Raw genomic sequence first — 16,886 nt, 5'->3', positions numbered from 1 at the left:
TTATTTTGTTTGTTTCTCTTCCTTTTCTACCCTATTAAACTCTCTTTATCACAACGCATTGGTTTGGACTTTATTTTTCCTTCGGAGTCGTTCTGGATTCACTCTGGATGGGGTACATTAGCGAACGCCTGTGTGCTTCAGATCCAAGGTCACCTTTGCCCTCAACTCAAGATACATATTTGCATCTGTTGTTGTGAAACAAAATTAACAACAGGAACAATAAAGTTACCTACTTGCTAGCAGCAGCTCTACGTTTGCTGGGGTTTGCTCTGTGCATTTTGAAGACCATTCCATGCTCTTCAGCCCCTTCAGGAGGAAATGTCTGGTTATAGGAAAATGCGTCTTGACCTGATGCAAAGCTGTGACGCACCCTGCAGCCCCCGCAACCCCTGGCATTTTACCTGCAGCCCCTCCAACAACTCTGATGTTCCCTGCATCGACTTCAACCACTGCGCTGGGACCTGAGGCCCCTCAAAGCCTTGTCACTCGCTCTGCAGCCCCTCGAGCCCCTGGCATGTTCCCTGCAGCCCCTCCAAGCCTGGCACAGGCCCTAAAAGCTGGCTCCGGGGACTACCCCGGTCCTGTCTCAGGCGCCAATACACACAAGGGGAAGGAATGCATGCAGAAGTCATCTCGTTTCGGAAGGGCAGAAAGTCCTCCCAAGAAGGGGAAGGAGCAAGAGGAAGGCAAGGCAGCCTACCCCAAGGTAGGGCCATCCCAGGGAACAGGAGGCTGTTGGAAAGGAGAGCAGAGAGAAAAGCAGCATCAAGCAGGTGATCCCCATCCCTGGGCGAGCTGCGAGCCATGGGACAAGATTGCAGCTGTCCTCCAGGCGAGCACATTGTCAGCTGGCTGCTGCGCTGCTGGGATAGCAGCTGCGGGAGCCTGGCAGCAGAGGGCAGGGAAGCCAAGCAGCTGGGATCCTTCTCTGGGGAAGGGGGCACTGAGAAAGCGCTTGCAAACGGGGCACAAGCCCTCAGCCTCTGGAGGCGGCGCCTGGCAGGTGTGAAGGAAAGGGATCCCTTCAAGGAAGATGCTGTGGGCTTGCTGAGGCTTGAAGAACAGACGCTGCTGGCTGCTACCAGCGTGCTGCAGCAGCGGCAAGAGAGAGCAAACCGCGGTGGCTTTCCTCAGCTGGGCAGCTGAGCTCCAGCACAAGCGCTCTCTCCCTGCCCCTCCTCCAACGCCAAGGGGAGAAAAGAGGCTGGAAAGGGCTCAAGGGCTGCCAGAAGGACAGGGAGATCACTCCACAAGGAGCGTCACGGGCAAAGCAGGCTCAGCACAGCCTGTTCCAGTCCAGCCCGGGGCCTGCTCCTGCGGGGGCTCTCCACAGGCCGCGGCCTCCTCCAGGCCACAGCCACCTGCTCCACTGGGGGCTCCTCCAGCCACAGGGGGGCTGCAGCGTGGAGATCTGCTCCACGGGGGACCCATGGGCTGCAGGGGGACAGCCTGCTCCACCAGGGGCCTCTCCCTGCACAGGCCGCAAGGGAACTGCTGCTGTGAGCCTGGAGCACCTCCTGCCTCCTGCTGCACTCACCTTGGGGGCTGCAGGGCTGCTTCTCACTCCTTGCTCTTCCAGCTTCTGTTGTGCAGCAGTATTTCCCCCTTCTTACATCTGCTCTCCCAGAGGTGCAAACAACATCGCTTATTGGCTCAGCTCTGGCAAGCGCCGGGGCCCTTTTGGAGCTATCTGGAGCTGGCTGTTGTCTGGACTGTTCTCACAGACGCCATCCCTGCAGGCCCCTGCTACCAAACCCTTGCCACGTAAATCCGATCGAAGTGTATGCAGCAATTACAAAGCCGCTGTACTTTGGGCTGTCACGATCCTCCTGCAAGTGCAGGGGAGGTGCAGGGTTGCTTTGCATTTCCAAAAGGAGGAAGAAAGCCTCCAACCCCACCGGACCTCAGCCACTTGCAGGATCCAAGCAACGCTCCCCACTTTCAGTTATCTCCCTCCCATGCACACAGTGGGAGCAAGGTTGAACAAGCACATTTTTGAAAATGTTTATCTTAATGAAGAATAAAAGAAGTCTACAACACCCAATCCCTCTGTGCACCCAAGGCAAAAATCGTGGACTATTCTGCCTCAACACTATTTTCAGACCCAATTTGTCAAGTCATCTAGCAGAGGATTTCTCTCTTGTTCACTCACTAGCTTAGTAGAGCACCAGTTTACATAGGTGCTGGAGCAGATTCCTCAACCATCTGAAGGGACTTGATCCCAGAAAAGTTCAAAACTGCAGATGACTCATGATTTTGTGGTGAAGCATCTATTAAATGAGAGCTGTTCCGCTTAGGGCACAGTGAGACAATGTGAGAAGAACCCTGTATCTCACTGATTGAGGCTTTATAACTCTACAGAATTGTCAGTCAACAATAAATGGAAAGTGCAGGAGATATGTTCTTTCTTCCTCCTTTCCCTGCCATACATTAGCAGAGAGATTGTGGTGGGATATAGGTTCAGAGCCTCACAGAAGAAGGATTTGAACCCAGGCTCTCCACAGTCTGCACCACTGCCTTCCTGATGGCTTTTGACTATTTTATTATTTTATTTTATTTTATTTTATTTTATTTTATTTTATTTTATTTTATTTTATTTTATTTTATTTTATTTTATTTTATTTTATTTTATTTTATTTTATTTTATTTTATTAGTATTATTATTCTTCTTTTTCTGGGTGGTGTCTAAGTCTTGGGGGGAAGAACCAACTGTGGGAGGAGGGAATGCTACTACTGTCTGTGACAGTGGTGATTTCTGGACAGTGTTAGCAACAGAGCTTCTGCAGAGAAGAGAAAATGCCAGGCAGTCTCTGTTGGTATTCCATGTACTGAGTACTGAGTGCAGTTTTGGGCTCCGCAGTATAAGAAAAAGACATAAACCTGTTAGAGAGTGTCGAAAGAAGGGCAACAAACAAGAGGGTCTCTTTTAACAGGGGGATTGAGGTTTGTGGCAAGGTTTTGGTAGCAATTTAGGGGCTGCACTGTGCTGGACACAGCAACAGACGCACCATAAGCCAAAGTCAGACAATAAGCCAAGGTGTGTTCACGTGTGGTTTACTGTGGTTTACGTGTGGTTTACGTATAGAAGAAAGTTTTCGCCTATTGGTGAGTATACTGCAGATTTGCTGCATTGTTCTAAATTAAATAGCAAGATAAGTGATGGCATCGTAGGCTGGGGAAATATTTCTAGAGTATCAGCGCATTTTGAGCATCATTTTAACTGTTTATGCAAACATGAAGATTATTAAAATCAGTGTTTATTTATGTCTGTATGTAAACAGGTGATCATGTTGTATAGCATGCAGTAAATCGTTTGTGAATGCTGCTTGAAGAATGAAAAGAGTAAGTCAGCTCCACAAGGAATAAATGAATTGTGTTTATTTGTGCAATGCAGAGATTAGAATTAGACCAACAGCATGGAACCAAAGTCTTGCTCTGTGCCTTTTATCTGTAGGACAGTTCATGGAGGCTTCAGCAGCCCTATCTGTTTTCTAGCACTCTGAAATGTCCTCTGTGGTGCTGCACCCAGTTGAAAGCCTGCACTGATTGTGATGAACTTTCCTAACAGGAGGCACGGGTCCTTCGTCGGACGCTGGCTGGGGATGTATGCTGCGATGCGGGCAGATGATGCTGGCCCAAGCACTGATCTGCAGACACTTAGGGAGAGGTGAGTGCTGGTCCTGAGGGAACTTCGGTATTGTCTGCAGACGCTTCTTCGTAAGTACTCCATTAAAAGCACAAACCCTGAATTTATTAGTGAGACTTTCTTTGATGCCCTGGTAACAGTTCCTAATGAATCAATTCATATTCAGCTGGGTGAAATCATCCCAGCCTGAAGCAGAGAAATAGGCATAGAAGGAGAACAAATGGGGAATCCTGTCACCATTATTTTATAAACCTTTTAGTGTAACACCCAAGTTGAGGCCAAGGGAAAACCTGCCACCGTGGGACAGTGCTCTTAACCCTTCTCTTCACTCCTCACTTGTCAGCAGCACGAGGTCCAAACCCCCCTGGTGAAAGCTCTTAAGCATGCATGTCACATCCCAGGATGCTGCCAGTGGAGTGTTTGGACTTTCTGTATGGATCTTATGTTGTTATTTAATGGGTGCTTAGAAATCCAACAAGGTCTAAACACAGCCTGTACTTTTAAATAATCTTGGAAGCTCAGAGATACTGGAATGGCTATCAACACGCAGCATGATCCGTCAGAATATGTTTGCAGTTGATGTTTTTGTTTTGTTTTATTTTCCCTGTTTTTACAATCTAGCCTATGATGATAAAGGGCAGCTTGATGATAAATAACAAGCTTGGAATTCTAGGAGCTCTACACAAAATGTAAATATTCGAGATGAATTGAAATGTCTTTTAACATCTCATTATAAAGCTTTCTGCTGTCTAGACATTTGATCAGTGTAATGAAAATGTCACCATTTTTTATTCTATATCAATTTTTCCTTTCAGATTGGCAATGGGAAAAACACAAAAAACAACCAGAAGAATATCACAGAATCCTACGATGCTTTCTCGACAGGAAGGCTTGCTGTTAGTCAATCCACCAGATGGGTAAGAACAAACATAAACTTTCAGGTTTTTTTCCACTGAAATTTCTACTGTGTTGAATCACTAATTTGCAGTATGTTAATTCATAATTTTAAAAAGTGGATGTGAAGACAATGTGTATGCTTATATAAAAATAAAAAGGTATGCAGATGGGCGCAAAGACTAGTAGTACAGAAACATTCCCTGAGACCTAAATAAAGCCATGTACTAGAATCTAGCTCTTGATAAACTCTGTAAGCCTTGGGTACCAGAGTCAGTAATGTTAGAATAGACAGTCTTGTAGCTTATTGCTGTAATTTGTAATAAAGGGCACTAACATTTGTTAACTTGTAATTCTCATTATAGTTTAGAAGCCTTTTGTTTATTAAAGAAACTGGCACTCCCTAAGTTTTGAAAAGAGCATAGATTGAGAAAATAATTGTTATTGCTAAATACAGGTTGCAGTTACTCTAGAATGTTTGACAGTCACGATATTTACTGTATATTGTTCCCACATTCTTTATGGTCTCATTTTTCTTTGATTTTGTGTACGTGTGTCTTTTTTTCACTGTGAAAACAGCACAGGTGGGTGTTGGAGAGGGGAAGTCAATTGGAGAATGGTTTGGACCAAATACAGTTGCTCAAGTACTAAAGTAAGTGAGATCATACCAGTCTCATTCAGAACGTATTCCCCTGGGGCAGCCAAGACAAGGCCCAGGCAGAGTTTTGAAAGCTGCATCTCCCCCTGTCCCACAGTCAGGAATGTACTTGCCATCTCTTTACAAGTGCAGCATGGAATGTCATGCCACAGCTGGGTGTGCAGGTACTGAGTTGGGAATGGGTGACCTCTAAATTTTAATAAAGGAAGAGCCTGAGGAGAAGAAACTGCAGGAAAGTCTCCTGCTATGCCGTCTGCATGCCCTCACCAGTCACACCACAGATGTATATTCCTTTCTGCACAGTGGCACAGCTCTGGCAGGTCGAGAGTGCCACCGTGTAGGTCGGAGTGGTGGTGTGAAACATCAGAGAGAAGCCATCTCGGCTGAGGAGGGAACTGAGCTGCAATTCCTCCCTTTCTGAGCAGCAGTTCTGCCAGCAAGGCTACTGGATAAAGACGGGCAGCTCCTCATAGTCTGGGAGCCACACTGAAAGGAACTGAGGCTGCTCAGTTCTCCAGGGGTACGTGGAGGTGTCTTACCTCAGGCAGGGGCTAGGCTACAGGTCCTGCGAGCTCAGCAGCAAGTCTTTGACACCCTGGAACAGGCACATGATCTGAAGAGGGAGGGGAGCTGAAGCATGCCCTGGACTCCAGATCTTTCATGGCCAAGTTTTTCATGGTGAAACGCTCACCCCCATTTCTTTCTGGCTTATTTGAAACAGCTAATTCTGCCAGTGCAGCTTAAGAGTGTAGCTCCCTTCCCCAAAGGTTTGGATTTTGCAGAAGTGGACATAAAACTGTGTGCTGCTGTCTCCCACTGAAGTTTTGGTGCCCCAAACCCTTAGCTGATTTAGCTTTTAATGCCCCATTTCTGCTGTGCACGCAGGCTCAGGCAGAAGTAATTCCACTGAATTCAGTGGAATTTCTTAAGCAAAAAGTAATCTGCAAAACTGGCATAGGAATTTTTTTCTTTTCCAGATGAGAAAAGACACAATTGGGCAAGAACCCATTGCAGAGACTGTCGAGTGCAATAAAAAGTAATAAACTTGATGTAGTTGAACTGTTACTGTCACTGCACTTAGCAGTAAGACAAAACAGTTTGCACATGGTGCAGCACATATGTTTTTCCTGGTACCACTCAGTACCTATTTTTCTAAAGATATTAAACATTTAATGTTTAAAGTTTTCTTTTTCTTACATGGAGACTTTAAAAAATGCAGAAAGGATGTTTTTTCTTAAGAAAAAAAAATAAAATAAATGGTTCTGAGCGTAAAGCTACCCTTTTGATCCAACTAGTTTATATTAATTAGTACCTTAATGTTTTCTAGGAAGCTTGCTTTATTTGATGAATGGAATTCATTAGCAGTTTATGTATCTATGGGCAATACGGTGGTCATTGAAGACATCAGTAAGTGACACCTCATCAGTTTTCTGGTAACAGTTTCTGATTTGACTCCATTTGCCAGCATGTATCTAAACATGAACAAATACTTGGGGGGCCATGGGTTTGTCTTGCAAGGGTAAGAAGAGGGAAGAAGGACATACAAACTCAGTTGTGTTTTTTTGATCCCTGATGCCAACTTCGTGCTCACATCACTGGATGTGAAGAGCTCCTTGAAGAATTTCTACTGTCATCATTGCTGCCATTTCATTTCTCTGGCGTTTTATAGGCAAAGCTTGACAGTATTAATAACATTAATAGTACATGTCACTGCAGTCTTAAATTGTCATCCCCCAATCATTGATCTAACGTCTCACTTGGACGTGCCAGCACATACTGTCTGCTAGAATTACTTCTACTAAATAGCTGTAATTGCCATGCCCGGCTCGTTTTGTCTTGGGTGCCCTATAAAGATCGCTGGCAAACTAGCTTAATTCACTACTGAGAGGAAGATCTGCTTTGTGTTCCTCTGTGCGTTGACTGATTTCTAGTTTTATTCCCGCAGAAAAAATGTGCCGGTGCCCTCCTCAGAGCAGCAGCGCGTCCCACAGCAGTGCACATTTGCACAGAAGTGCTCTTGGCCGAAGCAAGAACGCAGGAGGACTCTGCACAGGCTGGAAAGCCCTCTTGCTTATTATACCTCTACGACTAGGGATAAATCACATAAATCCCGTATATATTGATGCATTTAAAGTAAGGTTTTCTTTCAATTCATTGCTCGTTACTGTCAAATAAGTTTGGGTATCTGTGATGTCAGTAAAGAAATGAATTACAATTTCCTTTATTCCTTTTGAACTCCTAGGAATGCTTTAAGATGCCACAGTCTTTGGGAGCATTAGGAGGGAAACCAAATAATGCCTATTATTTCATAGGATTTTTAGGTAAGGAAAAAAGAAACTTATTCCAAATGTGCAGATGATCAAAAGAGAACATTTTTTGAAGGGGAAATAGTAAGGAGTCTAAGCGTGAACCTCTAGAAGTAAAGAAAGATGAGAATAGAATAAAATAAATGAAGAAGCATATCTAAAAGAGTTTAGAAACAGTATGAGATGATCCTTAACAGGAGCAGAAAGTTAACAGCAAAGCTAGGTGTAAAAATAAGTGATGACATCAACAAGAGCAACATACTGAGAATAGCTGATAGCATTTGACAAGTGTATTGGTCAAATGTCACTCTTATTTTCTTGTATTTCAAAACTGCTTCTGATAGCAGTATCTTTTTCACCTTTTGCATACCTTCTGTTATTAAGTATTGCTCTAATTAATTTAAAATGCATTCCTTCAGATTTCACCCCACTTTGGGCCAAAATTTTGCAACCCTATTTTGTCCTTTTGTAAAACCTAACCTGTTTTAGTTAGGCTTTTTTGTTCCAATTTTTGAATGAATGCCTAATGGGATTACAGATTGCATCTGTGAACATCCTGTACCTTTTAATCTGTCAAATGTTAGTGTTTACAACACTTGAGATTTTTTTTTTTTAAAAAAAAAAAAAAAAAGTACTGGATCTCACATGGAAAAATAAAAGTATGTGACAAAGATAGAACATAACCAACCAAAAAATTACAGTAATAGGTCACAATAGGAAGTTATACTAAATACCCTGTGGGAAACGCTGTGTCTAAACCTTCCGATTCTCTTAAAGAATCCCTAGCTGGAAAGTCTAGATTATACTGACTGCGATGGCAATCTAATTTCTATTTTACAGTTCTGGACCAAGTGCTTATTAATGTCACTTGCTTATTTTTAACATACGGCTTTTACCCATCCAGGCAATGAGCTGATCTATCTGGACCCTCACACCACTCAAAGCTTTGTAGATTCAGAAGAAAATGGCACGGTTGACGATGAGAGTTTCCACTGCCAGGAAGCCCCACATAGAATGAAGATCATGAATTTGGACCCTTCAGTAGCTTTAGTAAGTGTCAGGAAATCTTGAATGCATGTACTTTATCTCGAAGTAATGTCTCTCTACATTGGTAAGGGCAGCAATGCATCTCCTTGAACAGAACCAAGATCACAAAGCTGTCTTCTGTGATCAACACATAGTAGTTTGTACATAACTACATGGAGAATCTTAGGGCAAGTGGGGAGCTGTCTGTACTGTAGGGAGCTCGCTTTGTTTTCTTTACTGAGCAGCTTTTACTTCTTTCATGAGGCATTATAATGGTCAGAGCAAGGAACTGAAACAGGTTTACGTGTTTTATTCTATCACTACTTTATGTTTGGTCACCTCTAGACAAGTTACTTAAACTTACTTTATATCATAAGTTGAAAATGTTTAAGTGGAATTATTGTATTTCACCCAAAATTACAAATACAAATGTATTATTTGTAATTCACCCAAAATGTCATGGGGGTACTGTGGTATTTGAAAAAATTGGATCTGATCCCATGCCAGTATCCTGTGATTGGGTGATTGGCAGTTGTCACCAGTGGGATGTGTTTCTAAAGCTTTAAACAATCTGTAAAGATACCGGTATCTGTCATTCATTCACATACCTGTTTTTTAATACTGCTGCTTTTTAGAAAGTTTTTTTGTTTTGTTTTGTTTTAATACTTTACTACGTAACTGTGCAAAATGTGGCATGACGCAACGAGACAGACAAAATCATAATGAAGAGCAAATATTTTCAGTATAGATACCAGAATGGAAATGTTCCTTAGGTGGTCCATCATCTACAAGTTTTCAGCTTCTGCTGATACCTGGACTGTAGGAACTGGGTGGCGCTCCATGGAGGAGCACACAGGAGCTGCTGCTATTTTTTGCTTGACTATTTCGTTAGGGGTTTGCAGGGCCTTGTTCTCCCCGTGGGTTCTCTCCCTAGAGCTGCCACATATTTGGAGTCTTATATCTACTGATCGTACAGGGCATTACTGTATCAGAGGTCAAACCGCCTTACCTGCTGGTACCACATACCTACCATCTGCAAAGGTAAAACTCTGTGTGTTTGTTTTTTCCCCTAAGGGCTTCTTTTGCAAAGAAGAATGTGATTTTGATAACTGGCGTAGTCTTGTACAAAAGGTAAGAGTGGGAACTTAGCATCTCGATTTGTTCTTTATAAAGTCTGGTTTTTATTGTCTGTTTTTTGTAAAATTTTCCTTTGCATTTTCCTTTGTATACAAATTGTATGAGCCATAAGAGAAGAATGCATTAAAGCATCAGGGTAAGGCAATACTACTGAATTGCTAATTGGAAATTGTTCAGCACTTTACCAGCCACAAACCCTGCCAGTTGGAAAATGGGTGTAAACATACACACTTGAAGGTGTTACTGGGTGACACTTGCTTTTAACTTCTAATTCTCACTAAATGACTAAGGTTTAACTGCCATATTGTAGTGATGTATCAATGATTTGCTTCCTGATCCTTTTTTATTGTTTGACATAATAGATTGCGTGTTCTAATTATGACTGTTAGTCCCTGCTATCTTAAAGATCTGATTCTGTAAGTGCTGCTGCAGGCCTCTAGCTCCTGCTGATCTAGGGAGAACAGAAGGTGCTGGCTGCCACAGGAAACAGACTTGAGGATGTTTCTGCATGCAGCTGTTAAGCTAAGCACCAGACGTCTGAATGTAAAGTACCATCAACCTCTAAAGGCATTTATTTAAAAAAAAAAAAAACAGTTTGTAAATAACTGAAATACAGGACAGAAGGTAACTTCTCTTTGAAGAGGAACACCTTTTTTCCTGACCAAAACCTGTCCTTCAAAATCTGATGCGTTTTTTTTTTTTTTTTTCCCCCTTTGGAGGAGCTGATAGATCTGTCTTTTGTGCTATTGATCAACAGAAAACTTGAGGAGAGTTCTATGCAAGCAACTTTCTTTTAAAAAGCAGAAAATATTGTTGTAAATAGCTCAGGATTCAAATTAGGATTAAATAAAAAAATAGGATTTATTAAAAGAATATAAAGGAATAGAGGTAAGCAAACAGCGCTGGGTGCACCAGGAGTCTCTGCTCCACCAGGACGCACACCAGTTACATCAAGCAGCTGATTTTTATGCGCCTAGACTAATACATATTCATTACAACTTCTAAAAAAAATAGATTATTATAATTAGCTTCCGGGGTCCAGTTCCTCCTACTGGAGCATGCGCACCAGTCTCCTCTGGGGGTCTCTAGGGGTCTTTCATGCTGAAGGCTTGTAGTCTTCCTCTCACCCTTTGTACTTACTCGGCACTATTCCAAGTTTATGGAACACTCTCTGTACACTCTCCACAGGTCTTGTCTCCCAACCGCCCTTCAGCTTCTTTTTTCTTCCTCTTAATCTCTTGGCCCCCCTAACCAGATACCAAGGATCTCATAACAGTCACCAGCAGTCACCAGTTATTATCAGTTGTTCTGAAACTCCCAAACAGGTTGACGACTCACGAGCAATTAAAACATTCTTTCCCAGCTATTTACAGTCATCTACATAACATCTATAGCAGTGTTAAATCAATCTCGAAGAAGACAGAAAAAAAAACTGTAACTGTTAGAACTAGAAGTCAGGAATAACAAAAGCAAACAGGTTCATAAATTTAAGGAGTGTTTTCTGAAGACGTGATAAGTTGACTAGAATGAGGGGGAGACTGGGACACACTGCATCTGTGGTTCAAGAACTAAATTGCCAGTGCAGGGCCCAGAGGCAGACAGGATTCAAACAGAATTATTCTTTATGGACACGAATTTATGGACATGAATTGGAATTGTTAAAACATTCCTCACATCAAGAACTATGCTTTCTCTTGACTAAATGGTATTTACATGTAGTACAGTGGAAGATCAAGGAAAACCTGTAAAAAGATTTCCCCAGTGAGAAGCAAGATTTCAGAAACAGGACGTGTACAGAAAATCCACAATAACATCGAGGCAAATACAGTAATGAACTACTACAAAACCAAGGATAAAAAAAATTAAAGAATATTTCAAGGTTCATTTCTTAAGATTTATGGCACCACCTGTGAGGTTGTCTTTTAATTAAACAAATTAAAAAATCTGGATTTCTGAGTACACCTTTAGTTTATTTCCGATGAAAAATATGATTTAAATTAGAGTATTTTACAGGAAGTTTTTTTTTTTTTTTTTCTCCCCAGAGTTCAATTTTGTTCCTAAGAAAAATCAAACAAAACCCTCAGTTTTGTAAATAACTAACTCTAATGTAAGCAACAGTTTAGTGGAAATACCTGCTTTTATAAATGAAACAATCCCATTAAATAATGCACATCAACGGAACTCAGCAGCATTCTACCACTGACATGCTGAAGGTCTTTGTTATAATAAATTAGTAACCAGTAAGCAACAGAAACTTATTCTGTAAAGGTTAACATTCCCCCAAAGTCTTAAATGGCTCAAGACTTTAAACCGTATGTTGTTTTTTTGTTTGTTTTGTTTGTTTGTTTTGATAGAGATGAAAATTGACAAAACTGAAATTTAAGTCACATACAAAACAATTTTCAGAGGACATTTTTACCAAGTAACTCAGTAAAACCGAAGGTCAGGGGGAAGAAAAGAAGGGTTTTCTTCTAAGCATTCTCGTCATCTAAATAAATGAGGAATATATGTTCTTTAGGCTAGTTATTTTTTAGTTCATATTCTGAACTACACAGATATATAGGCAAATTGAGAGATTCATCTTACATATCTGTGACAAACATTTTAAACATAATTGCTAACAATGAAAGTCCAGCATTATTTGTATTGGAGCAAATGAACGTCAAAACAGAGATGAGCTTTTAAAAAAAGAGAAAGGTCCCCAAGTTCAGTGATCTAATGGCAATTAACAGAAAAACGGTAGTAAAGGATTACTTTATTTCGGAGAGTTTCTGTAATATAAAACAAATCCTTTCCAAAATCGAAATGTCTAGCTCGCGATTCTGAAGCAATGCAGCCAAAGTATCGAAAAAGCGTTCATTATTGCAGTCTTCCAGGAAAATCTTTAAGTAAACTGTAAAAGAAAATAGTTAAAAAGTTTAATCACAGCACTTGGCTCATGGAAAACTAAATCATTGATTTATAGCTTTTGAGGGTTTTATATGCGCCTCATGCTGTGCAACCATGAGAACAATGTACTAACTGGGTATATTCTAGGCATGTGATGCAAAAATCAGGTAAAACTGCGAACAAAACTCACCCAAGTTCCTAAGAATTCTGATATTACCAGCACTTGTGGTATTAAAACAAGGCCTATTCCCTTGAGAACAAAGGAAAACAGGACACTGAGCAATTTTAAACTCAGATAAAAAAATCTCATCTTCAACATGTTTATTCAATGCTCCTTTTCTTATGATGACATGAGGAGAACACTAAGCTATGCTAAAAAAACTGACAAGGAAATATTTTAAGCTGCTGCAAAATGACGTACGGAAATAGTACATGTAGACACTGATGACTAGACAGCTTTTCATTATCAAAACTGTCACCGTACCGTTTCAAGACAGGCAGAATCGTAATTGAGAGGTCAGAGTTGGATAAGAACACCTGAATATCAAAACAATTCCTGTAAAATGCTGGATAATTTTTAAACATGGCCATATAGTATAATCTTTTCTATTTATCCTGCTCCCCAAAACTTAGTCAATTCAGAATAAAGTAAAATCTGTTCCCTTGTGTTATTTCACTCTTGATTCTAATAGTACAGACTGATTTAGAGCAACACCATAAAGAACATAAGTACCAATTTAATAGGTCACAGAACTGAACACATTTGTTAGGAATCCAACAAAACAAGTCACTATTCACTGCACTCTGCCCTTAGCGTATAAACACACTTGGTATGCCCCAGGATATAGTTACTTAGAATATGCCATTAAATTAATAGTTATTGTAATATTATTCTACTTTTACTGTAGAAGAAGGAGGTCCTACAATTTATTCCTATAAATATCCTTAAATATCTAAAAATGCCTTAAATTCCTTTTTGTAGGTGTAAACAAATACCATATTCTGCTTACTTGGGCATTTCTTTGCTGGCTTGTTCTTACTGGTCTCAATAATACTGTATTATTTTATTATTAAAAATACCGGTCTTAAGGTATCTTAAAAAAACTTTATTAATATATATACACACACATATACATACAGATACACTGTAAAATGTTTTAACTGTGAGGTTTATAAAACAATATAAAAAATACGCTGAGGGAATTTTACCATAAAGCAGAAGAGCCAAAGTGGAAATAATACCTCAAGTTTCACAAAGTTCAATCACATGAAAGCAAACTGATAAAGACATGCATTTAAAGAGATTTTTCCTACGTTGTTTATCTATTCATTTTATATATTCATTTCAAATAAGCTTTTGCAGAATAGATTTTAAATCATCACAAATGTACAAAATAAGCATATAATTTAAATGCCTGTCTATCTGATGAACTAGAAGAATAAAAACTGTGTATTTTTACATATTTTTCTGCATCATCTCTGCACAGATTTTGTTTTTATTAACTACTGTAGAAAAACTAACTTGGAATCTATCCTGTCAGGATTTGACACAATTTTAAATAATCTGCAAAAGCCTCCCATAGGAGCCATAAAAAATTGCAGCATTTGGTAGTTACATTAACTTAACTTCATTGGTAGACTGTAATGAACAATGAGCAATTTATCACTGTTGACAGAACTCATCTGAAATTTACCCTCAAAGTGATCAGTCACTCACAGCATCAAGTCTCACCAGCTATTGTCATTCAGAAATTTCTGTTTTATAGCTAAAGCTCTGTCACCTCAGAAAATGAAGACTGTCAGGAACACCAGCTTGAAGTTCATGTTTTAACAAATTAACCATTACGATTTTGCCTCGTTTCTAATTGCATGTGGATCTGCCAGGAGACCGGACCAACCCAACAGAGTGATGGAGAGTTAGCTTGTGGAAAAGTTACATAAGGACCACAGAAAAAGAACCAGTAACAACACTGAACAGCTTGCTGATGAGCTGCTGTCTCTTACACAGTCACTGGCAAGATTGGAACCATTTGCTGAGTTTAACTGATTCTCGTCGTCAACAGCTGGGCCTGGTAAGAGCCAGTGGTTATAGCACAACGGAGGGCAGGCGAGGTAACAGTCAGTGCAAGGCCCCTCGAGTGTGGATGCCTTCGTGGGTGACCCCGAGTTAAGAGAGCCCAAGGACAGGTCCAGCCCATCACCCAGTACATGTTGACCTCAGGATGGTATCAATTGTTCTTCAGCTTCCTAGATGTGCAAGACCTTCACGCAGCTATGACACAGGATGTACGGGAGGCCACCATCATTCTTAAATGACCATCACAAACATACACACACAAAAAAAAGCAATAAAAAAGGTTAAAAATAGAACAGGATTCCTTATGTCACAGAAGTAAGTTGGACTGAACAGAAGTTTACAAAGATCAGAAAAGACCAGAACAAAAACCTACACCTTGGAGGCCAGGAACTACCTTTATAACAAGACAGATTGACAGGATTCTGGATGTGAAACACCTGAACCAAACAGGGATGGGCTACATGAAAAGCTGCGTGCCAGTAAAGATGAACAGCAATAAGACTATTAATTCTAATTTGTCATTAAGATACTACGTATAGATAGGAAACAGATGGTACCAATACCTGAACGGTTACATTTGACATGCAACAAGGTTACAAGCAACATGGCAAAATGTGAACTTGTCACAATTTATCTCCATTATTCTTCCAAATCTAGGCATCCAGCAGATCGAAATGACTACTACTAGATAACAGAACATGTACTGTTAGTGGAATTTTTCTTCAAAGTAATGTCAGATACCATCAACCCTGCTTAGGTTTTTCTTTCCCCGTTACTATACCGATCAAAATTATGATGATTAGAAATACTTTAGTGTAAAAAAAATAAATAGATAAACTAACCACACGGTCTGAAAGGATGAAAACAACATCAGGTAAATCTTTCTGCCACTTATCTCACTACAAAATGCCTTCTAACTCAACGTTGTTCCATCCCAAGTCAAACACGCTTTCTGTTTTTGCCCCTATAGTACATGGTAACAAAATACCCCAAGCCAACAATATACATTTCACAAATAGCAGCAGTCCCTTCTCCTTCCCTTTTCTGTTCCAAAAAGCAATGAATAATTTTTATTTTAAGAAAATTAACAAGGATTGTTCCACATGACACTGGAATGGCTCACTACTTGTGTGTTCATCCAGATTGTTATCAACTGATTCTTTGCCTGTGTCACCTGGAAAACCACTGTGAAGGAGACTATTAACCCTTTTATAGGACCACACCACAGTACAACTCATTGAAACATAACCATCCCTTACAGATGTGCCATTTCCAATTAAAGTGAAAAATGGCTAGGGGTGAGCTGTTCACATTAGGGGGGTAAAAAAAGATAAAAGTTTATTTATTTATTTATTTATTTTATCTCCACCTGCTAACATGAAATGGCTGCCCTGGCACAGCCTTACTTCAAAAGAAAATTACTCATTGGCAAAACATCAGCAAGGTAAACCAGTGGAATAAACAGAAAAGCTAAACTAAACATCAAAAAAAATCACACCACTAAGAAAGCAACCAGGACAAGATGTAAAGCTTGGATGCTGACAGTGAGAAGAGACGGACAATTCAGAAACATACTTTATATCTCTAATGAATTTAAATGACACAAATGAATGCTAATGCTAGATCAGGTTATTTATAGAGAAGCAGCACGTTATTTTTGATTTGGTATTTATGCTTACCTCACCTACTTTCATCATAACTTTGTATGTATTTTTTTCAATTACTCACTTTTATCGTTGTTCATGGCCATCTCAACTAATGCATTAAGTGCAATAAAAAGGAGACATTTTTTGGATATAGTTAAGTGGCTTAGTATGATAGGCACACATCGGTATTGCAAAAATAAGATCTTTCCTTCATCTGTCTTCAAGTCCACGCAAAGGGAACGAAATGCCTGAGTCAGGTAATCCACTGAAAGATAACAGAAAACAGGGAATAAAAATTATGTAATCACAGTTCCATTAGATGATCACAAATACATGAATATTTATCCTAAGAGTTACTGTTGCAGATATATACTAATTAAAAAAAAAAAAATTAAATGGCTGAAAATATTAATTTACTTATTTGTTTAAATGCATCTTCTGCCTATTTTTATTCCTTACAAAAATTGTTGTGAGTGGAAAAAAAGACAAGTTACAACTCACAAATTGAGCAAAATATATTTGCAAATATAACACCTTTCTAATCTCTTCCTTAAGAGAGAAAAGAAATCACAAGCTGCATAGTTTGGGACTATATTGGTTTCAACAT

At 40.0% G+C, this 16,886-nt stretch overlaps 1 protein-coding gene and 1 pseudogene across 25 annotated transcripts in view; one reads left to right on the top strand and one right to left on the bottom strand.

Annotated features, from left to right (window-relative positions):
• Window positions 1-3,068: 3,068 nt before the first annotated feature.
• The window catches only part of LOC137848776 (cysteine protease ATG4A-like), a 63,800-nt pseudogene continuing 49,982 nt past the window's right edge, over window positions 3,069-16,886 (top strand).
• The window catches only part of LOC137848773 (peptidyl-prolyl cis-trans isomerase-like), a 44,386-nt gene continuing 41,141 nt past the window's right edge, over window positions 13,642-16,886 (bottom strand). For 24 of the 25 annotated variants that reach the window (XM_068668217.1, XM_068668216.1, XM_068668214.1 and 21 more), the window contains one exon: window positions 13,642-16,544. In XM_068668217.1, the coding sequence (XP_068524318.1) occupies window positions 16,354-16,544 (191 nt within the window). In that variant the 3' untranslated portion in view covers window positions 13,642-16,353. The remainder of the gene's footprint in view (window positions 16,545-16,886) is intronic. The other variant, XM_068668208.1, reaches the window with a different exon arrangement.

Source organism: Anas acuta (genome assembly GCF_963932015.1).
Source record: "Anas acuta chromosome 4 unlocalized genomic scaffold, bAnaAcu1.1 SUPER_4_unloc_1, whole genome shotgun sequence".
Taxonomy (NCBI): Eukaryota; Metazoa; Chordata; class Aves; order Anseriformes; family Anatidae; genus Anas; species Anas acuta.
The sequence above is the reverse complement of the archived record's forward strand: the minus strand, read 5'-3'. Positions and strand labels throughout refer to the sequence as shown.